The sequence below is a fragment of the Durio zibethinus genome, chromosome 26 (genome assembly GCF_047325235.1).
Source record: "Durio zibethinus cultivar Kanyao isolate XHJ-2024 chromosome 26, ASM4732523v1, whole genome shotgun sequence".
In the NCBI taxonomy this organism is placed as follows: Eukaryota; Viridiplantae; Streptophyta; class Magnoliopsida; order Malvales; family Malvaceae; genus Durio; species Durio zibethinus.
In genome coordinates, this window is record NC_143187.1 from 14,799,504 (window position 1) to 14,825,363 (window position 25,860).

General features: G+C 30.6%; 1 protein-coding gene across 2 annotated transcripts; it reads left to right on the forward strand.

The window, feature by feature from the left end:
- Positions 1 to 5,117, forward strand: LOC111274074 (putative E3 ubiquitin-protein ligase EDA40). Of its 2 annotated transcripts, none has more exons than XM_022858729.2 (3): positions 1 to 321; positions 787 to 882; positions 3,387 to 5,117. In XM_022858729.2, the coding sequence occupies exons 1-3, from the start codon at positions 202 to 204 to the stop codon at positions 4,773 to 4,775; spliced, it is 1,605 nt and encodes a 534-aa protein (XP_022714464.1). In that variant the 5' UTR covers positions 1 to 201; the 3' UTR covers positions 4,776 to 5,117. The 2 variants fall into 2 exon arrangements, with proteins under 2 accessions (XP_022714464.1, XP_022714465.1); XM_022858730.2 differs by having other exon boundaries at positions 3,390 to 5,116.
- The last annotated feature ends 20,743 nt before the right edge of the window (positions 5,118 to 25,860 follow it).

Here is a 25,860-nt window from a genome sequence, read left to right on the forward strand (position 1 = left end):
AAAAAAAAAAAAAAGGTGGAGGGGACATCAAAGACTCTCTAAACAGAAAAGGGCTGGTTGGAGTGGTGTACATCTTTGCAGATTTGGCAGAGTTGTGTCTCCGCTCTCCCTTTAGTCTTGCCCCTCCCATTATTCCCATCTCTCTTTTTTTCGTTATCCTCCTGAAAGGTAGAAGCTAGCGTCACAGGAAGAAAGAGAGAAATGGGGGTAGGATCAGGAACATCTTCTAAGCTCAGAAAAGCAGCCAGGAAAATGGTGGTAGCTGCATGCGGTTCCTTCTCCAGGAATACCCCTTCTCCTCCTCCTCCTCCTTCTCCTCCTGTAAGCTCCCCTTCTTTACTCCATTTTTTCTTCCATATATACACTATGAGGACAAAGTTGGATTAATTAAAGATCCCTTTTGTATTTCCAATTTATCTCTTCTCTTTCTATGGTATATCGCAGATTGGCACTTGTTCTTCCTTCTTACTCTTTACACTTTCTACTGCAAATTCGAATTTAACTCCTCATTGTTTTGGTTTCCAACTATAATTTCTGTGACTCTCGTTTGTTAATTAGAAATCCCATCTGAAGCAGTAACTTGTAACATCGATTTACTATTATTATAATGGCTTCTTCATAATGTTCAAGCATTCACAGCACACCCATTTCTCATTTATGCGACAATTTCAGTACTTTTTTTTTTCGTTTTGTTATGTTCAAGAGAGAGAGAGAGAGAGAAGAGATCAAAACAAAGCAGAGGAAGCGGATGACAGCTCTAATGTTATATCGTGTTAATGGATGCAGATGTCAGTGTCACCAATAAAGCCAAAGAATAAGTCGGAAGCGGAAGCCGGAATTGAAGCAGAATCCATCACCAACCATAACGACCTTACATCTAAGGTACCTCCATTCATCGATTACTTTTCTTTTACCCCTTTTTTCCCTTTTTTTTTTTTTTTTGATAAGATAAAAATTTTATTATCCAATTTTCTTTTACTTTTCATTCTTGTCAAGGGAAAATACATATACTGCTAGGAGAGTATACAATAATTATTTTTCCAAAGGGTAGGTATTGTGGTGTTAGTTTTCCAAAGTAGAAAAAATAGAGCAACGTACACTCCTGGAATCCAATGCCCTCTTATCTCACCATCGACCGCGGAATGTACGGGAGATCTCTTGTTTATAGTAAGATATTTGAGCTGTGCAAATTCCCAACATTTGCTTCAATTCTCGTAAATTTCTTTATTCTCTGGATTCATTGTCTGGATGTTTGTATGCAGCGATAATCCTAATAACTTCATAACATTTAAGTTTCTTAATATTTCTATCAAAAGCAAAAAGAAAAAAAAAAAGGTTTCTTAGTAATCTCTTCTCAATAATTCAGCACAAATTTTTATTAAACCCAGATATCTGTATCTTCCAGCAATGTGACATCATATATAGTTGGACCAAGTGCCCATCATAAAAATAGCCCCATTCACCCAATTCCGCTTTCTTTTCATTCTTATTAAATTTTCTCATATTTGCTAAGATACAATAACTTTTTTTTATCTTAAAACAATCATTACATTGCCAATTAGGCGTAGAATAAATTAACATCAGAACATCAAAAAAACTCATGAAATTTTTTAAATAAAGTTTATGAAGTTTCATATTAAATATAATTAAATAAAAATTAAAATTAAAAATCAAATTAATAAATTAAAAAGTCTTCTTACATAGATCAAGTATGTAAATTTTAAAAAATTTTAAAAATTTTAATTTATTCTTTAGATAGATATTTTTAGTAAAAATTTTGATAAAAGTTTTAATGATAAATATGTACCAATTTAATTTGAATTATAAATAAATTTTTAAATTTTTTTTACATATTATTGATCTTCACATTAAATTGTATTAGTTTATCAATTTTAATTTTTATTAAAGTTTTTATTAAATTATTTTTATGAAGAAACTTCACGAATTTTACCTAAAAAATTTTATCTAACGCTATGTTTGGGTAAATATAGTAAAAGAAAATTAAAAAAAAAAAGAAAGTAAAGGAAAGGAAAGGAAAGGATTTTAGTGTAAAAGAAAGGATACATGTTTTTCTTATTTAGATGAGTAAAATTAATAAAAGAAATGAAAGGAATCTTAATAACTATTATTTGATTAAATAGAGAAAAGAAAAAAAAATGATTCATTGTAAATCTTTTCAATTATACCTTTGAAATGTTTCATTTATCATATGAATAATCTAAAAATTAATTGTTTTAAGTGAAAAAGAACAAAAAATTCAATAATAGAGATGAATATTTCATAATCCATAAAATAATGTAGGTTTAGAACTATTTCTATACAATTATATTTTTTTAGAATTAATTCCAATAAGAAAATTAAAAAATTTAAATATATCTTAGTAAATAAAATTAATTATAAACTTGTAATAATATTTTCTTACAAGTTTAACAATTTTCATTAATATAGGCATAGTTACTCTAATTATACACATTTTTCATGTGCATTCTTTTTTCCCAATTTATAAAATAATAATTAAATATAAAAATGATATAATATCCATCATAAATTAAAAAAATAAAGGATATGATTATGTTTCCTTTATGGACAATGGTAATTTTCTTAAACCAATAATAACTTAAATTTTACTTTCATATAAAATAAAAAATACGCTAAAAGGAAGAATAAAAGAATATGAAAAATTTCATAAAAATAAATTTGAAGAGTATAATATAAGAAATTGATGAAATATACAAAAAATGTAAAATAAGTAAGGATACGGGTTTGGTTTGATAAAAAAATAAATATTAATTCCACTTGTTCAACTTATAATATATTTTTCAAAATTAAAATAATAATAAGGATATAAATATCATTTTATATTTAAAAAATTTTTACTCATTTTCTTTTCTTAGATTTTCTTTCAATCTAGATTAGTTAAAAAAATAAAGTTTTGGAAGGAAAGGAAGGGTGCTTAACCTTTTTCTTTCTTTTATTTTAATTTAAAATAAGAGCCAAATACATGAAAAGTTTTTTATGTCTCTTTCTTTCTTTTTCCTTTACTCTCCTCCATCTAAACATAGGCTAAGTTTTATCCTATATAATGCGTTCTAGTGATATTATCTAGTAATTTTTTTTTGTTATAAAAAAAAACTACAGTATGAGAACAAAAAAAGAGATTTGAAATATTAAAATTTAAATCTCAAATCTGGTGAATAACACTTCAGCTGCATTAATTACTGATCTAAATTCTAGATATTATATAGTAATTTTTACTTGGTTTACAAAATTTTATTGCCCATCTTCTTGATATGTGCAATGGATCCCTTGATAATGATAGCAACATCAATCATTTTTTTCTTGATCATTCATCAAAGATTTTCTAATACTACTATTAATGCATTCAGCAGAACTTATGTGCAATATGTTTGGAGGTTCTGAGTTACAGCTACGGCAGTAGCCCAGGCCAAGCTATATTCACAGCCCAATGCTCTCATGCGTTCCACTTTTCCTGCATATCCTCCAATGTTCGCCATGGTAGCATCACCTGTCCCATTTGCCGTGCCCATTGGACCCAGTTGCCACGCAACTTAAACCCGCCTACATGTTCCCTCTCTAGCAACCAAAATGACCCTGTTTTCCGTATCCTGGATGATTCCATTGCCACTTCCCGGGTTCATAGACGCTCCTTCCTTCGTTCAGCTCGCTATGATGATGACGACCCTATCGAGCCTGACCACACACAAAATCATCCCCGTCTTGATTTAGCTCTGATTCCCCTCCAACCAACAGTTTTGACTCACCCCTGCTGCTTTCAGCATCAGCCCAGTTCACATTCATCTTCTTTGCAAATGCTGGGCATGGGGCAAATCTCGAATCATCATCGTTTCGGCAGCTCCTCCTCATCATCTTTACAGTTGCAACCAAGTGGACAAACACCTTCTTACATGTGCTCCTCCTTGAATAGTAGAGCCGCCTATCTCTGCATAAAATTGGCACATCCACGAGCTACAGACATGGTATTGATTGCAAGCCCCAATGGGCCGCACTTGAGGCTTCTAAAACAATCTATGGCATTAGTGGTATTCTCCCTCCGACCTATTGATCGTTTGGCCATTGTGACATACTCATCTGCTGCAGCACGTGTCTTCCCTCTGAGGCGCATGACATCCTATGGGAAGCGAACAGCCTTACAAGTCATTGATCGTCTTTTCTACATGGGACAAGCTGATCCAATTGAAGGGCTTAAGAAAGGGATAAAGATACTTGAAGATCGTGCACATAAGAATCTGCAGTCCTGCATCTTGCATTTGTCTGATAGTCCAACGAGATCATACCACGCCATGAACTTGCAATTGCCTATTCCAATACATCGGTTTCATGTGGGATTTGGGTTTGGAACCTCTAATGGCTTTGTCATGCATGAATTTGAAGAGTTTCTAACACAATTGTTGGGAGGTGTAATTAGAGAAATTCAACTGAGAATTGGGGAGGACGCCAGGATCATTTGGCTTGGGGATCTAAGAGGCGGTGAAGAGAGAAGGATTTTGTTGGACTTGGGCGAGTGTGTACATGTTTCTGTGGGGTATAGCTACGTTGAGGGAGGAACCGATGAATGCATCAAAACAGGGGAAACGATGGTGAGTATAGAGGATAAAAGAGAAACAGATGTTGGCGACAGAGACACTGCTATCAGCATTGTTGGTGGAAGGACCAGCAGCGTTGAGAATTGGGATTACCATGATCCTTACATGGCTAGAAGATGGGCTAAGCATTTGCATGGCTACAGGTTCTGAATCTGAATCAACCAATATCCTACTGTAGATACGGACATATTTCATTCGTTTACTCATGGATTTTGGTCATGTAATAGGACCACTGATCTCCTGATTATTCAATCAAATAGCTTATGCTTAGTGCAAAAGATCTTTAATACAGTGGCTATTTCCCCAAGTAATATATAATATATAATGTAATCTAATATTATTGGTCCAATACTTCAAGTTCATTGTTTATTGAGTCAATTGATCGTTGGTCAGGCTACTTCCAGCTGTTGAGGTTTATGGCTTTGTTGATTGTTGGTAGAGATCGGAAAAATCACAACAATTATGAAATGTTATAAGAGGACTATTTTTCGGAAGTATATATATATATATATATATATATATATATTTATTTATTTGGGCATAGGTGAATGATATTTTGGGAGTTCTATCATGAATTTGTATTATATATAAATTATACGATTGGGTTGGTGTCATGAGCCAAGTGATACCAACTTAATTAATGAATTTATGTAAAAATTATAATAAATAACAAAAATAAAATAAAGTTCGGGGTAGTTTTATCTTTTTATTTTCTTATAAACGCATTTCTTTTTGCACATGCAATGCGAAAAAGAAACTACCACTCATCATTTAACTACTCTTTTCCTTTCAAAAACCACAATTTTTTTATTTAAATCATCTATTCTTTTTTCTTTTCATTTACATAGTGTGTGTCAAAATTTAATTATTATAAAATGATTTATATATAGAAAATTATTACATTTAATTTTAAATATTAATTAATAATCTAATTTAAAAATAATTTCTATAAGCAGTTTCAAAATTCTATTTTTTACCCAAAAATAAAGACAATTTTCACATAAATAAAACACTATACCATGATTTTTTTTTTTTTATAATTCAAACATAATTGATTTACAATTCCAACACAAATCTACCCTTCCATTACTTCCAACTTTCCACTAATGGCAGAATCTCAACATTTTCCCTTTCGAAATTTATAACTCGAACATTAGCCCAAAAAAAAAAAAAAAGGAAGGAAAGACAAGAAATGAAGCCATATACCAAATCATAGATTCATGATCCACATTTTTTGGTTGATTACATAGCCAAAAATTAGTTAATCTCATTTCAAAAAATTTTACTTAATCTCTCTTTAAGTTAGCCACCATTAATTTGATTAATTGGTAGTTATTATTTGCTAGAAAAGATGGTGTTTTTAAGGGAAAAGCATTTGAAGGTGAAAGCATAGCATTCTAAATTGGAAAAATGGTTGATACCATAAGTGTATGAATCACAACAAGCACTATAGTAGTGAGTAAAAATTGTTCCTATGAGAATTATAACTAGAGTTAAGATTAAATATCGAAATTAAAATATCCTAATTATATTCAGACTAATCAAAAAGAGTAATTATCTAATCTATTTATGCAAATCAAACTTAAAGAACTAAAACAACAACTTAAAATTCAAGTAAAACATGTAAAAGCGATAATTAAATGTAATAATAACTAAGTATAATCAAAACAGAAACTAAAGAATACAATAAAGCATGCAAATAACAAGCAAAACATAAAATAACAATTATGAATAATTATAAACTGAAAATAGCAAATAAATTATAACGCAATAAACTTAAAATTAAATTAAACCTTTAGATCATATATATTAAATTAACTAATGCAAGAATTAAGAATAATAAGGCTTAAAAGTAAAGATAACAATAAGGCCCAAAAAGTTATTAGCATATAAGATGATGCCCTTAAAGAGCTGAAGGAGCTGTAACAATAGCATAAGAGGTTACGCATATAGGTACAAGCCAAAGAAATGAACAACACAAAGTTGGTTCATGAAAATGAAGAACTGAAAGAAGAGTGTGACTAAATAGAAAATGCTTTCATGGAGGTTGAGCAGGAGAAACAATGGCTCTCGGACTATATTCTGACTCTGACATCAAAGTTGAATGAACAAAAAAATCATATCAGAATCCTCACGAAAAGGCACTGAGAGCTATCTTATTAGGTGTGGTATGACAAAAGAGAAAGGTTGGGAAGACAGAGATACATAGAGCACCTTACTGCTCAGATAAGTAAGGCTATGATTAAAGTAGGTGAGATGATAAAAAAGGTTGAGGTACTAAGAGCTTCGATTACACCAATAGGGGAACATGGACAAAGAATGCTAAACTTCATTGAGGAAGCCAAAGACCAGTATGAGTAAGTTAGTCATTTTTATAGAGGAATAGTATTAGGTTTGATGTAAAATAGACTCTTGTAGAATAAATGAAAGTTTTCTTTTGTTGAATTTCTTTTAAGGGGCAAATATGTTCTTTTCTTTTCTTTTTTTTTTCATGCATTTGCATCACGCTCATTCATTCATTCATGACATTATCATTGAATCTTCAATTATGGTACTAAAGTGCAAGGATAGCTACATGTCAAACAATACTCAAGCTCGAGTTAGAAAGATGGAACAAGACAATACAAGCCACTTTGAAAGGATAAAAAAAGCCCAAGAAGCACTAGAAGGAAAGCTAAGCCAAATTTTAGAAGCCTTAAAAAAGGTAAATAGAAGGAAATCGGTGGAAAAAGATATTTCACAAGAAGCTATCTACTTAACATATCCACCAAGCTTCGGTCCACAACAAAATCAAATCACACCACTCTTCTAACCTAAACAAGCAGCTTTTCTAAAATACAACTACCCAAAAATGACCTATTTACCAAGTCATAAGAATGTCCAAAGCTATGATAACCTTGTCTTTGCTGAAAAAGCAGCTGAGCCCATTCAACTCCCTACTGTAGATGAAGTAAAAAAGAAAGAAAATTTATATATAGCTATGCCTTTAGAGAATTCTAAAACTGATTAGGCCATGAATAGGTTTGTGGAAAGATTGAGGGCTTTAAAGGGAATAAATTTTTATAGATCCATGGATGCAGTGGGACTTTGCCTAGTACCAGACGTGGTGATGTCACCAAGATTTTAAGTACCAAAGTTTGAGAAATTCTATGGTACCAAGTGTCCTATCATGCATATCACCATGTACTATAGAAAAATAGTGGCATATACTAGTAACGAGAAGTTGCTTATGTATGTCTTTCAGAACAGTTTAACTAGGTCCACAGCAAGATGGTATGTCCAGTTATATGGGACTTGAAAAAAACTTGAAAAGATTTAACCTGATCCTTCATCAATCAGTATTACCATATTATCGACATGGCCCCAGATCGTCTTTCTTTATAAGTAATGGAAAAGAAGGCATCCAAATCTTTCAAGCAATATGCTCAAAGATGACAGAATGTAGTTGCTCAAGTACAACCTCCCTTGACAGAGAAAGAAACTATTGTGCTATTTTGAGCACTATAAAGTCACCTTATTATGAGAAGATGATAAAAAATATGACTAAGAACTTTGTTGATATGGTGATTTCAGAAGAAATTATTGAAAACATCATTAAAAATGGCAAGCTTGAAGAAGGTGAGTCTTTCAAAAAAGCACCTAAGAGAAAAGAAAATGAGACTTAAATTATGAGTCTTGAGCGACAGTAATTCAGAAGTTACTCTCAACCTACCTACCCTACATACCATTACACAGTGAATTATACCTCCATATCTCCCTACCAGTCAACCATTTGATTGTCTTATCCATCTTCACCAAGATTTTCTGTCCACCCAGTCAATACTACAAGTAATACTTGGGAAACACGAACCAGAAAAGACCCACTTTCTATCTTATACCTATAAACTACATAGAGTTATATTAAGAACTCTATAAGAACCATCTAATTGCTCTTGTCCCTGCCAAATAGCCTGAATCTCTTTATCCCAAATGGTATGACACCATCGTCCATTGTGATTACTATTATGGCGTAACGAGCCATTCTACTAAAAATTATCATTTTTTAAAATAAAAAATACAACATTTGATTAAAAAGGGGTTGATAAGTTTTGATACCAGTAGGAAATCAACACCTAATGTTAGTGGGAATCCCTTACCCAATCATACAGTCAACGCCTTGGACAAAGATAAAAAGCATGCAAAAAGAAGGGTAGAAAAGATTAAAATGCCATTTAACCAGCTTTATGATGCCTTATATGAAGTTGGGCTGATACAACCAGTGATTTCATGCATCTACATGAGAGGATGCATCCCCAATCAAAGGTGTAAGTATCACAGTAGAGCTCTAGGGCATTCTATTGAAAAATGTTGATAATTTTACAAAAAGGTGCAAAAATTAATAGACTTTTACCAGATAGAGTTATATAAGGAATCATGAGCCTCAGAAAACATTGTAGTGGCTATGATAGATAGGTGGGTGCCAAAACCTATCACTATACATTGTAAAGAAAAACCATAATCAACTATGAGCAAATTTGTTCCCAAACCAGTAACTTTCAAAGTCCTTCACCCATTTCCTTATAAAGATAATAAAATGGTACCCTGGAGATATGAATGTGAGGTGATGACTTAGGGGCAACAAAGGCCAAAAGGTAAAACTGCCAATATAACAAGAGTATGAGGCATAACTAGAAGTGGAATATGTTATACTCTAGAGACTTTAGACAAAGCAAGAAAAAAAAAGGAGAAGCAAACTGAATAAGAGACCCAAAGAAGGATACTCCAAAGTCCATGCTTGAAAAAGAGGCCTGTGAGTTTTTAAAGCTAGTCAAGCACAATGAGTATTTTATAGTGGAGTAATTAAATAAGATGCCAGCCAAAATTTCTCTATTATCACTTCTCTTGAACTCTGAACCATATGTAATTCTTTGTTGAAGGTATTGAATCATGCTTATATGGCTCATAATGTATCTATGGAGTATATGAATCACTTGGCAAGAAATTTAGTGGTGCCATATCATATCTCTTTCAGCGATGATGAGATTTCGCCTGAAGGTAGAAGAAACACTAAGGCGTTGCACATCACTAACGAATGTAAAGGCCACATAGTAGTTAAGGTCCTTATTGATAATGGATTTGCTATTAATGTTATGTCGGTGTCCACTTTAGCTAAGCTACCCTTTGATATGTCTCATATCCAAGATAGTCAGATGGTGGTCCAAGCATTTGATGGGACTAGGTGAGAAGTCTTGGAAGACGTTGAGCTATCCATCCAGATTGGACCATGTGTCTTCAATATAAACTTTTCGCTCATGGATATATCCCTAACATTTACCTGTTTATTAAGAAGACCATGGATCCATAAGGCAGGCATCGTCCTTTCCTCATTGCACCAAAAAATCAAATTCAATGTAGAAGGGCAATTGGTAATTATGGTCGAGAAAAAAGATTTACTGGTGACCCAACCTATAGTGCCCCATATGTGGAAACAATAAAAAAATCATTGAAATGCTCGTACAGATCCTTTGAACCTATTAATGCAGTAGGCAAAAGGCTTAAATTCAGTTGGATTATGATCAATCAGATGATTAACAAGGGTTAGAGTATCGGGTTCAGCTTGAGCAAAAACCTGCAAGGGATAAGGGAGATTCTCAAGATTGAAGATTACAGTTGCAGATTTGGATTCGGTTATGAAATAGAGGAAATGCAAAATGATAGCACAAAGGTAAAAAAAAAAATTCATGATCTTTCCCCATTTGAATGAAACCTTCATTCCTAGAGGATACATGTATCGAAGAGCTAAAAAAGACACAAAAGAAGAACCAACATAGGAAGAAGCTTTTGCTAAGCTATCCATTCATATGGTGGGTGATGAAAGTTAAGATAAGGAAGCTTAGGTTTACCCATGCCTGTTAAGATATAAATTACAGAATTGAAGGGTCATCCAAATGCCTGTTGTTTCTGATTTTCCTTCAATGTAATCATACCTCTTAATTTCTTATGCCCAAAAGCATTAGGATGAACTCTTATGTTTGGGCCTTTTATGTTTCATTATTTCAATAAAAGTAGGAGCATGCATTTTGTTCATTTCTTCCATTCCATTCATTACCCTATCAAAATTTATTGCCAATATTTCCTATTCTATTAATTTTCAAGTCCCCAAATGAATGTGAAGGTAATCATGACAATAATCCAGGGTTTAACTTTGAAAATTCAATTAATACCAATGAACTTGATGCTAAAAAAGATTTTGAGGATTACACTTTGTCTTTAGATTTAATGAGGCTAATTGAATAAAAAGATAAATCTATCGAGCATTGTCAAGAAGTTGTTGAACTTATCAATTTGGGTGACGCCAAAAACAAGAAAGATGTCAAGATTGGTACTTCACTCTCAGTTGTTGACTACAAGCAGTTAGAAGATTTGCTTTGAGAGTTTGTTGATGTATTTGCCAGGTCCTACTAAGATATGCCTAGACTAAGTACTGAAATAGTGGAACATAGGCTACCATTGAAGCCAAAATGCAAAACGATGCAACAAAAGCTAAGGTGAATGAAACCGAAAATGCTATTAAAAATTAAAGAGAAAGTTAAAAAGTAATTTGATGCAGGTTTCTTTCAAGTGGCCAAATATCTTGAATGGGTGGCTAATATAATGCTTGTCCTAAAACAAGATGAAAAGGTATAAATGTGTGTAGATTACAGAGATCTGAATAGAGCTAGCCTTAAAGATAATTTTCTTTACCTCATATTGATACTTTGGTGGATAATACAGCTCGACATTTGGTATTCTCTTTCATGGATGGATTCTCTAGCTATAATCAGATAAAAATGACTCTAGACGACATGGAAAAGACTACTTTTATCACCATATGAGGAACCTTTTGTTACAAAGTCATGCCCATTGGACTAAAAAATGCTAGGGTAACCTATTAAAGGGCTATGGTAACCCTTTTCTATGATATGATGCATAAAGAGATTGAGGTGTATGTGGATGACAAGATTACAAAATCTAGAAAGGGAGATGATCATGCAACCAATCTCAAAAAATTATTTGAGAGGTTGAGAAAGTTTCAACTCAAATTGAATCTAGCCAAATATACATTCAGAGCTAGGTCAGAAAAGTTGTTAAGATTTATAATCAGTGAAAGAGGAATAGAAGTGGACTCGAACAAAATTTGAGTAATCCAGAATTTATCTTCTCCAAGCACACAAAAGGAAGTTTGAGGTTTCTTAGGCATATTGAACTATATTTTTCGATTCATTTCTCAACACACTTTTAAATGTGGTCCCATTTTCAAACTCCTTCAAAAGAATAATCCTAGGGAGTGGAATGAACAATGTCAAGACTCTTTTGATAAGATTAAGCAATACTTATCAAATCCACCAATATTAGTACCTTATGTTTCAGGAAAACCATTGATTCTATACATAGTGGTACATGAGGGCTCAATGGGATGTGTACTGGGTCAACAAGATGAATCTGACAAGAAAGAAAGAGCTATTTATTACCTGAGCAAGATATTCATGGAATATGAGTCCAAGTATTCGTCACTAGAGAAAATGTATTGTGCTTTGGCTTGGACAACTAAAAGACTCAGGCAATACATGCTCTACCACACAACTTGGCTCATAGCTAAACTGGATCCCATTAAATACATCTTCGAGAAACCATCACTGTCAGAAAGAATCACAAAATGACAAGTAATGCTCTTTGATACGACATAGTATATATGAGCCAAAAATCAATCAAAAGAAGTGTCATTGTTGAATTCTTGGCCAACAAGGCCGCTAACGATTATGAGCCCATGAAGCTTGATTTTTCAGATGAGGAACTAATTGCCATCTCAGAATTAGAAAAAGATAAGGATAATGAAGAGATATGAAGGATGTATTTTTATTGTACCACTAATACCATGGGGCATAGGCTTGGAGTAGTTTTGATATCTCCAATTAAGCATTATTATCCTATTACAACAAGATTGAATTTTGACTGCACCAATACTGTAGCTGAATATGAGGTTTGTGTCATGGGATTGCATGTTGCTTTAGATAAAAAAATTGAAACATTAAAGATGTTTGGGGATTCAGCTCTAGTCATTTATCAACTGAAAAATGAATAGGAAATAAAGGATTCCAAACTCATCCCTTATCATAAATACATTTTAAAGCTATGCAGATAGTTTAAAACAATTCAGTTTAAACACTTGCCTCAGAAAGAAAATCAGATTGCAAATGCCTTGGCTACCTTGGCCACAATGGTATAAATTAGTGACACTACAGAGATTCATCCTATCAAATTAGATATCAAAGACATACTAGTATATTGTGCCAATTTGGAAGAGAAATAGGATGGCAACCCTTGGTATTATGATATTATGTGATATTTAAAGAATCAGCAGTATCCAGATCAAGCGATAAAAAATGATAAGAGAATCTTAAGAAGGTTGGCTATGGGATTCTTCCTAGACGGGGAAATTTTATATAAACGAAGTAAGGACCAAGTGTTATTACGTTGTGTAGGCGTTTCTGAGGCCAAAAAGATTATTAAAGAAGTTCACAATGACACATGTGGAGCACATGCAAATAGACATATGATGACAAGACAGGTTATACGAGCTGGATATTACTGGTTGATAATGGAAAAAGATTGCATCGATTATGCTTAAAAATGCCATAAATGCCAGATTTATGCTGACAAGATTCATGCTCCGTCTAGTGTTTTGCATGTTATAGCACCACCTAAGTCATTTTCTATGTGAGGGATGGATGTCATTGGGCCTATCACACCAAAGGCCTCAAACGAAAATAGATTCATTTTTGTGATGATTGATTACTTCACTAAATGGGTTGAAGCTGCCTCTTTCACAACTGTGACTAGATCTACGGTTTACAAATTCATCAAAAGGGAAATCAAAATCAAACACCATAATTTAGCTCTATATTACCTAAAAATGAATAGGCCAGTAGAAGCTGCAAACAAAAACATTAAAAAGATTCTAGAGAAGATGACTAAAATATACAATGACTGGTATAAAAAAATACTTTTTATTTTATATGCATATTGAACTTCTATGCGCACCTTTACTAGAGCAACTCATTTTTCCTTGGTTTATAGGATGGAAGCTGTGTTGCCAGTAGAAGTAGAAATCTCATCTCTAAGGGTCTTAAGGGAAGTGGGATTAGAAGAAGCTGAATGGATTTATAAGCGTTATGAGCAATTGAACTTTATTGAGTAGAAGAGGTTAACGACACTATACTATGGCCAATTGTACCAAAGAAGAATGATGAGAGCTCATGACAAAAAGGTCAAACCTCGTCAGTTCTGAGAAGAAGAGTTAGTGTTGAAAAAAAATTCTTTTAAGTCAGCATGATGATAGAGGAAAATGGACCCCGAATTGGGAAGGGCCATATGTAGCTTTTTTAGGAAGAGCTTTAATCTTGTTAGAAATGGATGAAGATGAACTTCCTAGTCTTATCAATTCTAACACAATAAAAAAAATACTTTACTTGATTCCAAAAAAAAAAAAAAAAGTTCAAGTTGAAAACTCAAAAGGATGACTTGGATCCAAAGAAAGAGGTTTGGATTGAAACTTTGAAAGGTAGCTGAAATTGGCATCACTTAGGAAGGCATACCATAGATAGTAAATTTCGAAGAGCTTTAAAGTATTAAGGCATTAAGTTTTGATTAAGTTTTTGAAGGAGATTCAAGATTTGTTGTCATGATTATCTAATCATTTATCTTGGGGAATTGCTACCCCAAATAGCTACTCTTAAATACTCTCATTTTATCTTTATACCATCACTTGTAATTTATTGCTTATCCAAATAAATGAAAGCCATCTTATTATTATCTTGTTCCTATACATTGCTTTTTCTCTTTATACCTTGCCATGAATGGAAGAAATGCATAACTTGCATCCCCGCACTTTGAAATTGGGATAGTGATTAATAACTGAACAAAATCATAAGAAACTATGTATTGTCTAAAAGAATTAAAGGAGATAAAAGCAAAAGATGAATGCCTCCAAACAAAAAAAAAAGAAGAGAAATTAACTTCTATGGCTTTTCTTGAGATAAATATTTAGGCTAATGAAAGATAGTTTCTCTACCAAATATGTGCCTCCAGGCTGATGAAAGATGGTTTCTTTGCCAGAGATATGCCTTCAGGTAGATGAAAAATAGTTTTTTTACCAAAAATATGCATCCAAGCGGATGAAAAATAGTCTTTTTACCAAATATGTGTATTCGGGTTAATGAAAGATGATTTCTTCACTAAAATGTATAATGAAGATAAATATTCAGGATAATGAAAGATGATTTCTTTGCTAAAGGTGTGCAAAAATGAGAATACAGAAGCTTTTGTATCACAATTGGTGTTTCATTTGCATAAGACATATCCACTCATCTGATCTTGGCTTAATTCAAATAATTTCTTATGATCTGTGGTTTCATCCTGGTCATTTATATTCGACCTTGACTCAGTTCTGATCACTTTACTTTGACTCACGACATCATCCCAGTCATTTGATCTCGACTTAGGTCAAATCATCTTCAAACTCGTGACATCAGTCTAGTCATTTATTTTCAATCTCAACTCAGTTTTGGTCACTTTATTTTGACTTGCAGCATCATCCCAGTCATTTGATCTCAACTCAGGTCAGATCATCGTTAGACTCGTGACATCAGTCTTATCATTCATTTTTGACCTTGACTCGATCATGGTCACTTTACTTGGACTCGCGGCATCGTCTCAATCATTTGATCTCGACTTAGGTCAGATCATCTTCAGACTCACGACATCAGTCCAGTCATTTATTTACGATATCGACTCAGTCCTGGTCATTTTACTTTACCTTGCGGCATCGTCCCAGTCGTTTAATCTCAATCCAGGTTAGATCATCATCAGACTCGCACCATCAGTCTGGTTATTTATTTGATCTCGACTTAGGTCAAATCATCTTCAGACTTGCAACATCAATCCAATCATTTATTTATGATCTTGACTCAGTCTTGGTCACCTTCAGGCTCACAGCATTGTCCCAATCATTTATTTGATCTTGACTCCGGTCAAATTGTATTATGACTTACGGCATTATCCCAGTCATTCAATATCAACTCAGATTATATCATTTTACTTTCGACTTAAGGTTCACCCCCGGCTGGTTTTACTCTCTAATTTGACTCTAATAGAGCAGGTGTCTAAGTCTTTACATCATCTTTGTCTACAAAGATATGCAAATAAGGATAGCTGTAGACACTCATTTATGTCCGAGCCCATTCTAGTCTGATCTTGGTTGGGCCCATTGAGGTTCGAGTCGAATTAGGCCCATCAATGTTCAGGCCCAGTTAGGCCCATTTGGGTCCAAGCCTAAGTGGATAGCTTGTTTATTATTATTATTATTATTAGTATTATTTTTATTTTTATTATTTATTATTTATTATTTTTAGTTTTTTTTCCTTATTTGCTGCTTTCCTTTTCTGTTCTAATCCACATGTGCACAATGAAATTGGGAACAGAATCCCTGGCTCAAACACAGGATTAATGATTGCTAAAATTTTCGGTGGGTCTTCTAGTTTTCGGTTCAATTTTTTTGTGACATCCCCAAAAACCAGTGAAATTTTCAATTTTTGGTTAAATTTATCGATGGGTTTTCTAGAGAGAAGGCAAAGGTTTTTTTGACTAGAGAGAGATAAAGGCCTGGGATTTCTGAAGAAAAACGTTGAAGGGTGCCTTATATACCGTCTCTACACGACGTCATTTTGGTCACTTAGGATCCACGTGAACTCGACTCAGGATCCGTACGTTGACCTTGGTATTGACCCAACCCGATCGCAGGTTTTTCCTTTTCCATTTTATTTTTATTTTTTGATTTCTATTTTATTTTATTTTATTTTCAACCCAATTTTTTTATTTTTTAGTTTAAATTAAAAAAAAGAAAAAAAATTCCTACCACTGGTATTTCTTAAAAAAAAAAAGAGGAAAAATATTTTTTTTTTAAATGAAAAAAAATAATAATAAAAAAATTCTTTAAAAAAAAAGAAGAAAAATAACAAATTTATTTCCAAATAAACAAAAGTAATTTTTATCCTTTAAACTATTTGAGGGTTGTTTTGAAGTAAGCCCTACCAAATTATTAGGAGGCTTCACCAATTCTTCTTGAAATGAAATAAATAAATTTGACGACGAAGCCTCTTCAGAGTGGGACACTAGTCTCCATTAATACTCTTAAGATGAAAGAATTATCCTAAATTGCTACCAAATTATTGGGACAATTTTAGGGTTAATTTTCAATACTAAATTATTTGGTAAAATCATAAAATGACCAAGGCTTGGATAATTCGAAATCAAACTGGTACCATCCTTTGGATAGGCATTATGGGGGTGCTATAACCTTCCTCATATGTAACAAACTCCTGAACCTAACATCTGTTTTGCATATCAGATTTAATCAGTGGCCAATTACACCTAGACAAAAAAAAAAGATTGGTGGCGACTTTTTTTATCCATATTTAGCGGTAGGTCTATGGATCTATACGTTATGACTCATGGCTTAATATTTGTTTTGACATATTCTCTTGTGCTAAAATTTTCTTGAACATATTTGAATATTGAATATATCTTGCTTATACTTATTTTCCATATGGCTTAGAAGGTTTGATGTTTTGCACATTATTTGCCAACATTGTACTATTTGATGATTAATTTGATACATGGCCTATAGAATAAATTAATATTGAATGATTTGCTTAATTTAAATGTATCTTCCTTATAATTGGCAACTTGTATTTAATGGACAGGTTTTTTTGGCCTATGACTTGAAATATAAAATTCATTTTCTAACAATTAGTATAATCTTTATCAATTAGTGTTTTTGATGCTACTAATGAATATTTCTTTGTTAAGAATTTATTTTTCTAAGTTTATGCAAGGAAAACTTGAAATATGTATGCATGAGTTTACATTTTAGAATTTCAAGTAGAGAAAACAAAGCATCTTTATTAATCAAGCCCAAGTACATTAAAGATTTGCTCAAAATTTTTGGAGCAAAGAATTCAAAAACAAATGAACATATCAACAAAGCTTAGAAAATATGAGGTAAATATGTTGAACCTAAATTTTATAGGTCTATGATTGGTTTATCACTTTATCTTATTACAAGTAGACCACACATAATGTTTAGTATATACTTTGATATGTACTTAAAAGGTATATATATTTTGATTGCTTTGATTTTTTTTTATAAAAATTATGTGAAAATATATGATTTTATGCTTGAGCATATGAACACTTTACACAAATTAGTCGCCAAGCTACTTGATAGAATTTATTTTAATATTATTAAAAGCTTAGATTGATTAAATGCACTTTGATTAATACTCATGCCTAGTTCATGATTACCTTGATGAGATTAATGATCTTTAATGTATGATTATCCATTTAAGATAAATCTTTGAATATGGCTATAAGTTGAATATATTGATTTCTTGAACTGTAATTGCTTTGACTCATAGATTATAAACTTATGGTTTGAAATTTTATACATGTTCATTGATTGAGATAGCATGTACCACATTATGTTTAAATGTTTGTATCATTTCTGATATATTGCTATATATGATTTGAAATATTTTTTAGGCATATGCTTGTATGATTTATATTGAAATATATGTTTGAATACTTGCATATATTTGAAATAAGTACATTGCTATGCATTGAAATAATTCAAAATATATTTGTATAATTATGCTTTCATTATTTCTTTACTATAACATATGTGTTCATCATGTTTGGAAAATCATGCTTATATAATTTTAGTTATAACATGATGATTTGAATCTTATTGCTCATTAGTATTCATGTCTTATTAATTATATATGAATTATGGTTCTTATTGAGAATTTCTTTGGATACGATATGCTTATGAAAGATTATTTTTATCATTTTAGGTTTATTAAGTGAATTGTTTTTATCATTTTATGTTTATTGAGTGAATCTTTCATATGCAAGGAATATTTTTGCTCTTTGAAATTTAATAGATAAAACTACTAATGAATTTTTGAACTTTCATAGATGTTTGTGGCCATTATGAAATATGTTTCTATCCTTGATATAACTTGTACCTTTTATGTAAAATTGTGTGTGCCTTAAATTGATCAATCCGTATTTTGAAAAAGAATAAAAATCTTAAAATACAATTTTGCTTGAATTAAAATTATTTGTTTAGTAGTAACATCTCTTTAACAATTGGTATGGGCTTGAATATATGAGCTTGAATATATGGTTATATGATATTGATGTTTTACATTTTAAGCACATTTTACAATGACATAATTTATGAGTAGCATGCATATCATTCTTTTATCCTTTTACTCATAAGTTTCATGTAGTAAATTTGATATTCTTTTGCTAAAATACTAAAATTGGATACATTGAAAAACTTTTATACTCTTGTGCTTGAACACATATATTTGAACTTAATTATATATGTTACACTTGAATATATAAATTCATTATGCTCTGAATTGAAAATATTTTGTTGAAATTATTTGATCTTGAATTAATCACTGTTTTGCTATGACAAAAGATGGAGAAATATTTTATGGATAAATTTATTTTCACATACATATGTGTGTGTATATGTGTGCGTGCTTAGTAAATATATAGATATATATGCTTTAACATATATGTCTATTGAATTAGGAGTGTTGGATGGCATTGACTATGAATGTTGGATTATGATGAAGAATACATTAGTTGAAAGGGAATTTTGCTAGGAAACATGCATTACTTAAGGGAAAATTTTTCAAAATGGCTTTTAAAATTCTAATATGTTTCAAAACAAAATTTGGAGGCAATTTATTTTTTAGTTTTGTCATATCAAAAAGGGAGAGATTATTAGCCTAGAATTGATTCTTATTTTGAAATAACAAAACATTAAGCTAAATAAGCTTAATTAAGTTTTGAAAATGATTTATTTAGTACACTTTTTTAAGTTTTATTATTTTTTGTACTAAATAAATAATATGCTTTTCAAATTGATATTTGATTTGAAAAATATCTTGAAAAATTATTTTAAAAGATTGGTCTTAATGCTCATATCAAAAACATAAAATTTCAAGATTGATAGTTCTTTGTAATTTTTTTTTTAAGTTTAAACAAACCTTTTTTTATATTTTTGTATTTCTCAAATCAAAACTATCTTTAAAGATTATTTATTTAAGCTTAAATGAAAATCTAATTATTACTTTTAAAGTGAACTTATTCATCTTGTACTAAATACAATTTTGATAATATTAGTTTTGAGAAATGAATCAACTTGAAAAAGTTTTTTTTTTTTTGTTAAAACAAGGTTTTCCAACATTGAATTTATTTCATTTTTCTTTATTAATTTGCAAAGTTTTGATATTTATATTTTATATGAGTGGAAATATCTTTGAGTCTACTTTCTAATGGATCAAATAAAATCAAAATTCAATTTTTTCAAGAAAAGATTTTGAATTTTTACTAGACACAATGCAGTTATCTAAGGGCTGCATAAGAGGTAGTTTTGTAAAATCATTATGATTTTTATGCATTGAATTAGATGGTAAATTTTATATGCCCTTTTAAGTCTAATTTTTGAATCTTCAAATGAATCTTGATTTGGAGTTATATAACTCAAGATATGATCAAATTAATAAGTAGAATGCAAAATAGGATTTAGTTTAAAGTTTCCAAGTGCATTGTTTTCCCAAGCATCGGATCAATCCCATTAAGTTAGAATGCACCTTCATTATTTTTCAAGCTATAGGATCAATCTTCTATTTCTAACGACTATATTTTTGAATCTGGAAGCATGAGAATCGATTCTAGGATCGGTGCTCTTCGTGTAGGAAGTTTGAAGAAAAGCAAAATTTGAAGGAAATAAGTACTCTTTCTCAATTTCAATGACTCACAATAGTTAGAAATGATATTCCACTATAAAAGGAACACATTCTAAATAAGAGGATGTTGAACCAAGCTTTAAATGAAGATATCAAGAGCTTTAGAGTCAATAGTTCTTCAATTCCATATTCTTTTTGTAATCCTTGTATCCAATCTTCATTTGTCTTTTCATCTTTGTACTTAACCTTAGCAAACACTTGCCTGTTTGAGACATTTTGTAGTTTGGAAATTCCTTTGCATCTAAAGGGAATTAGAGAGCAAGAGGTGTCATATCTTCTTAAAAGTTTTGTAGTGAGATTGGGTGGAATCCTAAAAAAGGTAGAGATTGCTATCTTGTGCTTTGAAAAGATAGAGATTGTAACTTGTAAAACAACATTTACTAGTAGATTTGAAGCTTGGCAAAGAAAGTTAAGAGAAAGAACGTAGGTGCCTTTGGAGAAAGATTGAACCTCTATAAATCCTTATGTTTGATCTCTCTACTTTTACTCTTTTATATTCATTATTTTTTATTTATGTTTTAATTTCATAATTTTCTTATATTTTCAATTTTTCATTTACGTTTACCCCATCTTGGATTGTTATCTAAACTTAAGCTAACAATCTTCTAGTCAAGGTAAGAACTCTAAGTCAAAATGGGATATCCTAGTCAAACTTGGAATCCAAGTAAAAGTGGAAAAACCTTATTCAAGTAAGAAAACTAATAGTGAGTTTATCTTTTCAAATTTAAGGTAGAATTTGTTAAGAGTTCTCTAAGATTTAGCAAGATTTTCTTTTTGATTCAAAATTACCATAATCAAATTAAGCACATTAGGAGTAAAAAGTATCATATTTTACCAAGAACAAAGCAAAATTCATTCAATTAAGCACTGAAAACAAGTCTAAATAACTCTATTTCATAGAGTTATCAAACCCCTAAACTTGAACTTTTTTTTATCCTCAAGCATAACAAAAATTAGCTATAGTAGAAATTAACATGCTAAAGATCATAATACATACTTCCAATGTCATATTTTCACAAATCCTCAAAAATTACATGATGAATATAACTAACAGAAAATTATAAGTATAGATTAAGCACAATACTCATTCAAGAAGAAGCTGTATTTCAATTGAAATCTCCGTGTGTGTGTGTGTATAATCTATCTCATATTAATGTAAGACATTCAAGTAAAGTAATGCAAATAGGAAATTAACATATCACCTTAAAGCATGCACAAATTTCATAAGTTTTCTTTTCACCATTCTCTCCACTAATATAGCAACACTTAAACAAAAATCAATAGGTTTTTATACAACTTGTAATGTAAGGCTAAGGTTAAGGTAGAATAAAAGAAAATTTAGGCTTAAATATGCATTACTTAGGATCTTTTTAATTTTGTGAGCTTTTAAGAGAATGTACACCCCCAAACTTAGATTTTTCTTTTTTTTTCTCTTTTCTTTTCTTCTCAAATAGCAACTTTTCAATGATTTGTGTAAAGACATTGTTTTCAAGTTTTTACCCTTTCTTTCTCTTTTTGAATTATGTTTTTCTTTGTTTGAAAGCTATTTTTAGCTATTTTTTTCTTTGTTTGCAAACAAAATTTTGTACATTGTTTTCTTTTGAAACTCTACCCTTCCATCCTAATGTAACATAGCTTTTGAATTTATTTGATTGATCCATATGCACATAGGGTAAGGTAAAAAGATAAAGATAAGAATCAAAAGGCAGCTAATTCATTTAGGTGCAAAACAAAGAATGTATATATAATAGTCTCAAAGGGGGTGGCTAATGATAAACATATATAAGGTTAGTTTGAAAGACTCAAACGATCCATCTCTCTAGTTAAGTGTTGCCTATGGTTTCACCTCAAAAGATGATTAAGCAAATTCTAAAATTAGAACATAACTTTAAAGATTAGTGCAATTCTATATCTACATACGCTTCAACTGAGCATGAAGACATTTCAATGGTCAAAAGTAAGCACTCAAAAATGTGAAAATATTAGCATTAAAAAGAAACAAATTCAAGAATTCTTCCTATGCTTTCACTATATTTATTCATTTCGAAAAACTATAATCAAAATTAATTAAATTCGTATAATTGGATTATTAGAAAATAAATAAAAGAAGCATTATAATGATTCAAAACAGGGCAATTTAAACTCAAAAACAAAAATTTTGAAAAAAATTAGCACAAATTTTCTCTCCCTTCAAATTAAGTGACACATTATCCTTAATGTGTAGAAAATAAACCAATAAAGTACTAAAGGAAGAAGGACACTCCTCTAATTCACCAAGACCAAATCTAAACTTGTTGGATCTTCTTTGCATTAATTGCTCACTGTTTTGGTTTCCTTGTTCCAAGCTCTTCAAGTTTCTCTTCTTTTCTTCAGAAACAAAACAAAACAAAACAAATCAAAGTTTACCTATTCCTAAATAAAACCATAATAATAAACTAAACCTAAGTATTTAAAACTTAGGTTATAGTTAATCAACTTGACTATCTCAAAAATCTTTTTTCAAAGTGGTTTAAATGGCCTAAAGATACATGGATGCATATAGTGTACCATTTTAGTTCGAACTTCAGCCCAATATTCTTATTTATAAAAACCATAATTTTTAGTTAATTTCAAAATAAAGCACAATTCAGTTTTTTGTGGTTTAAAAATATTGAAGGATGCCACTTGTTGATGTTTGTCAATCTTTTGGATTTGGACTTCCATAATAAGCTCTCATTCCATGACTTTCTCTTCTTTTTGATACTTCTCATTCACCATAATCTTTTCCTCAATAAACGCAAGTGGTGTAGGTTTTCCAATATCTTCTTCACTCCTAAGATCTTTTACTAAATTTTTTTTCAATGGACTTAGATGGTGAAGTTTCTTCCTTTTGGACTTGTACTTGATTTTTTACTACAATTTCTTCTTCAATGAACTTAAGTGGTGTAGGCTCTTTAATATTTTTTTCTTCCATCATAAGGGTGATTACCTTAAAATCTTTTTGTACTCTTCCAATATAATAGAATTAGTATCATTAGGCGAAGTCTTATATGAGAGGTTATTGATACCTCTAGCAATCTAACCCCACTTGATCCTTAAGGTTCCTAATTAAAGCATTTTGTTTTCAAATGATAAAATAATACATCTCTTCTAAAGATGGCTTATAAAAAAAGAAGAGAGATAGAAAAAGAAGGCAAAGGTTGAAAAAGAAAGATTTTGCGATAAAATGGGATTGTATTGTAAATTAAGAAAAAATATGTGATATTGTTCTATGTGAGTGGTTAATATTTATTATTAATTTTTTAATTAGCATAATTTTATCAATATACTATTAATTTTGAAGCAAATTTCTCATCATATTTTTAATTTTGAAATAAATTTACTCAAGATATAACAATTTAAAAATATTTAGTAGAATATTTTCTTAGAAATTATTTTATAATTTAAAAATATAAAAACCTTGAAAAATACATGATAAGGAAAAAGTCAAAGATCAATTGAAAAAGTATGATGCAAAATTATGTCTTGTAGAAAATATTATAATGAAAAAAAATAAAAAATCAAATTATATGGCATTTATTTGATATAAAATGCCATGATAAAAGAATAGAATAAATAAAATAAAACATTTGGGTTTTAGCTTCATGATTTTTTACTATCATGTAGTTTCAAAATTATTTTTAAAAAACTTGTAATATAATTTGTATTGAAAGATTTGATAAAATATTTTTCAATTGTTATATCTTAATAAATGTATTTCAAAATTAGAATGTATAATAATAAATTTATTTTAAAATTATAAATAGACTATAAAATTGCACCAATTAAAAAATTAATAGTAAATTTAGACTACTCACATAACTATAATGATAAGTTTATAGTTTATCTCGTAAATTAACTAATTAAGGCTTCATTTAGTTTGAGCTTTTATTTTTAGCTATTTGTTTCTTGTTTTTAGTTATTTTTTATATTTTGATTTTCACTTCTATTAAAAAACTAAAAAGTAAAAACGCCAACCAAATGAGTTCTAAATGCTTGAATTATAAAAATATGAAGTACAAATTATTGGTGTGCAATAATGTTGATGGAATTCAATCTCATTCAATCATAAATCAATCACAATTCAATCACTTGTCTGATATGATTTAATCTTTTAAAATGGGTGCACATTGAATTGGTTAAGAATCGGTCTAACAACCAATTAGATGGGATCAATCAAATATAGAATTGATTTTGACTTCTTTTTTATATTAAATCTTTCAAAAAGTTTTTCTGTAAATGTGATACCTAAATTCTTGACAACTTCAACATTTGTTAATTATATTTACTATTGGGTTAGATACTTTTTTTTTACAAAAAGAAACTGAGAATAAAAAAAAGGATTGTAAGTGTTAGAATTTGAATTCAAATTTAATGGGTGCTACTTTTTAATGTGATTGCATGAACTAATTCAAAAAGTTTGGCCATTTCCAAGCAATAGTTACTCCACTATTATGGTATGGAAGGAAATTAGGCCTAAAAAAGAGACAATCATATGGCATAAATTAATATGGTTTCCATACCATATTCTTAAGCATTAATTGATTGCTTGGATGGTTATACAGAACAGATTGCCAGCCAAAGATCGATTGCGGGCTTAGAGAATCAAAACTAATGATAGGTATTGTTTATGCAAGGAGGAGATAGAGACAAGAGATTATGTATCTTTGGCTATGCTTTTTCCAAAGGAAGTGTGGTAGAGGATGCTTCAATTATGTTAAATCAATAGAGAAGTGGAGAATTAGGCTATAGAATTAAATTGAGCAATGAATAGGATGAAAGGGAAAGCATTGATTTCAATCACATCAAGCCTAGCTTGCAATGCTTGTATATTCCACATATGGAGGGGGAGAAACCTCAAGATATTCCAACAAAAAGAGGAGACAACAACACAGGTACATAATCAAATTAAAGATGTTGTTCAAGTGCGGTTGGAAGGGCTTAGTCATATAGCTACAAACACATTAAACAAAGAGATATGCAATGCATGGAATCTAAATGTTATAATGGATTGTTACTATTTAATTTTGTATAAATAATAGGATAGTTATTTTATAACAAAATTCTACTTACGTGAATAAATAAAATATAACTTATCTAAAGAAAAGCTAAACTCTAAATTTTCACACTTTTTTTTTTATAAATTGACTACATTAAATATATTTATTACTAACAATAAAAGCTAACCTCAACACTATGTTCCATTGACATATCATTAATATCCAAAAAAAAAAAATTAAGGGATAATTTTGGAATTAAAATTGTACCTTTTAGTCCCAATTTGAGTTCTTATGCCATTGAATCTCATTTGT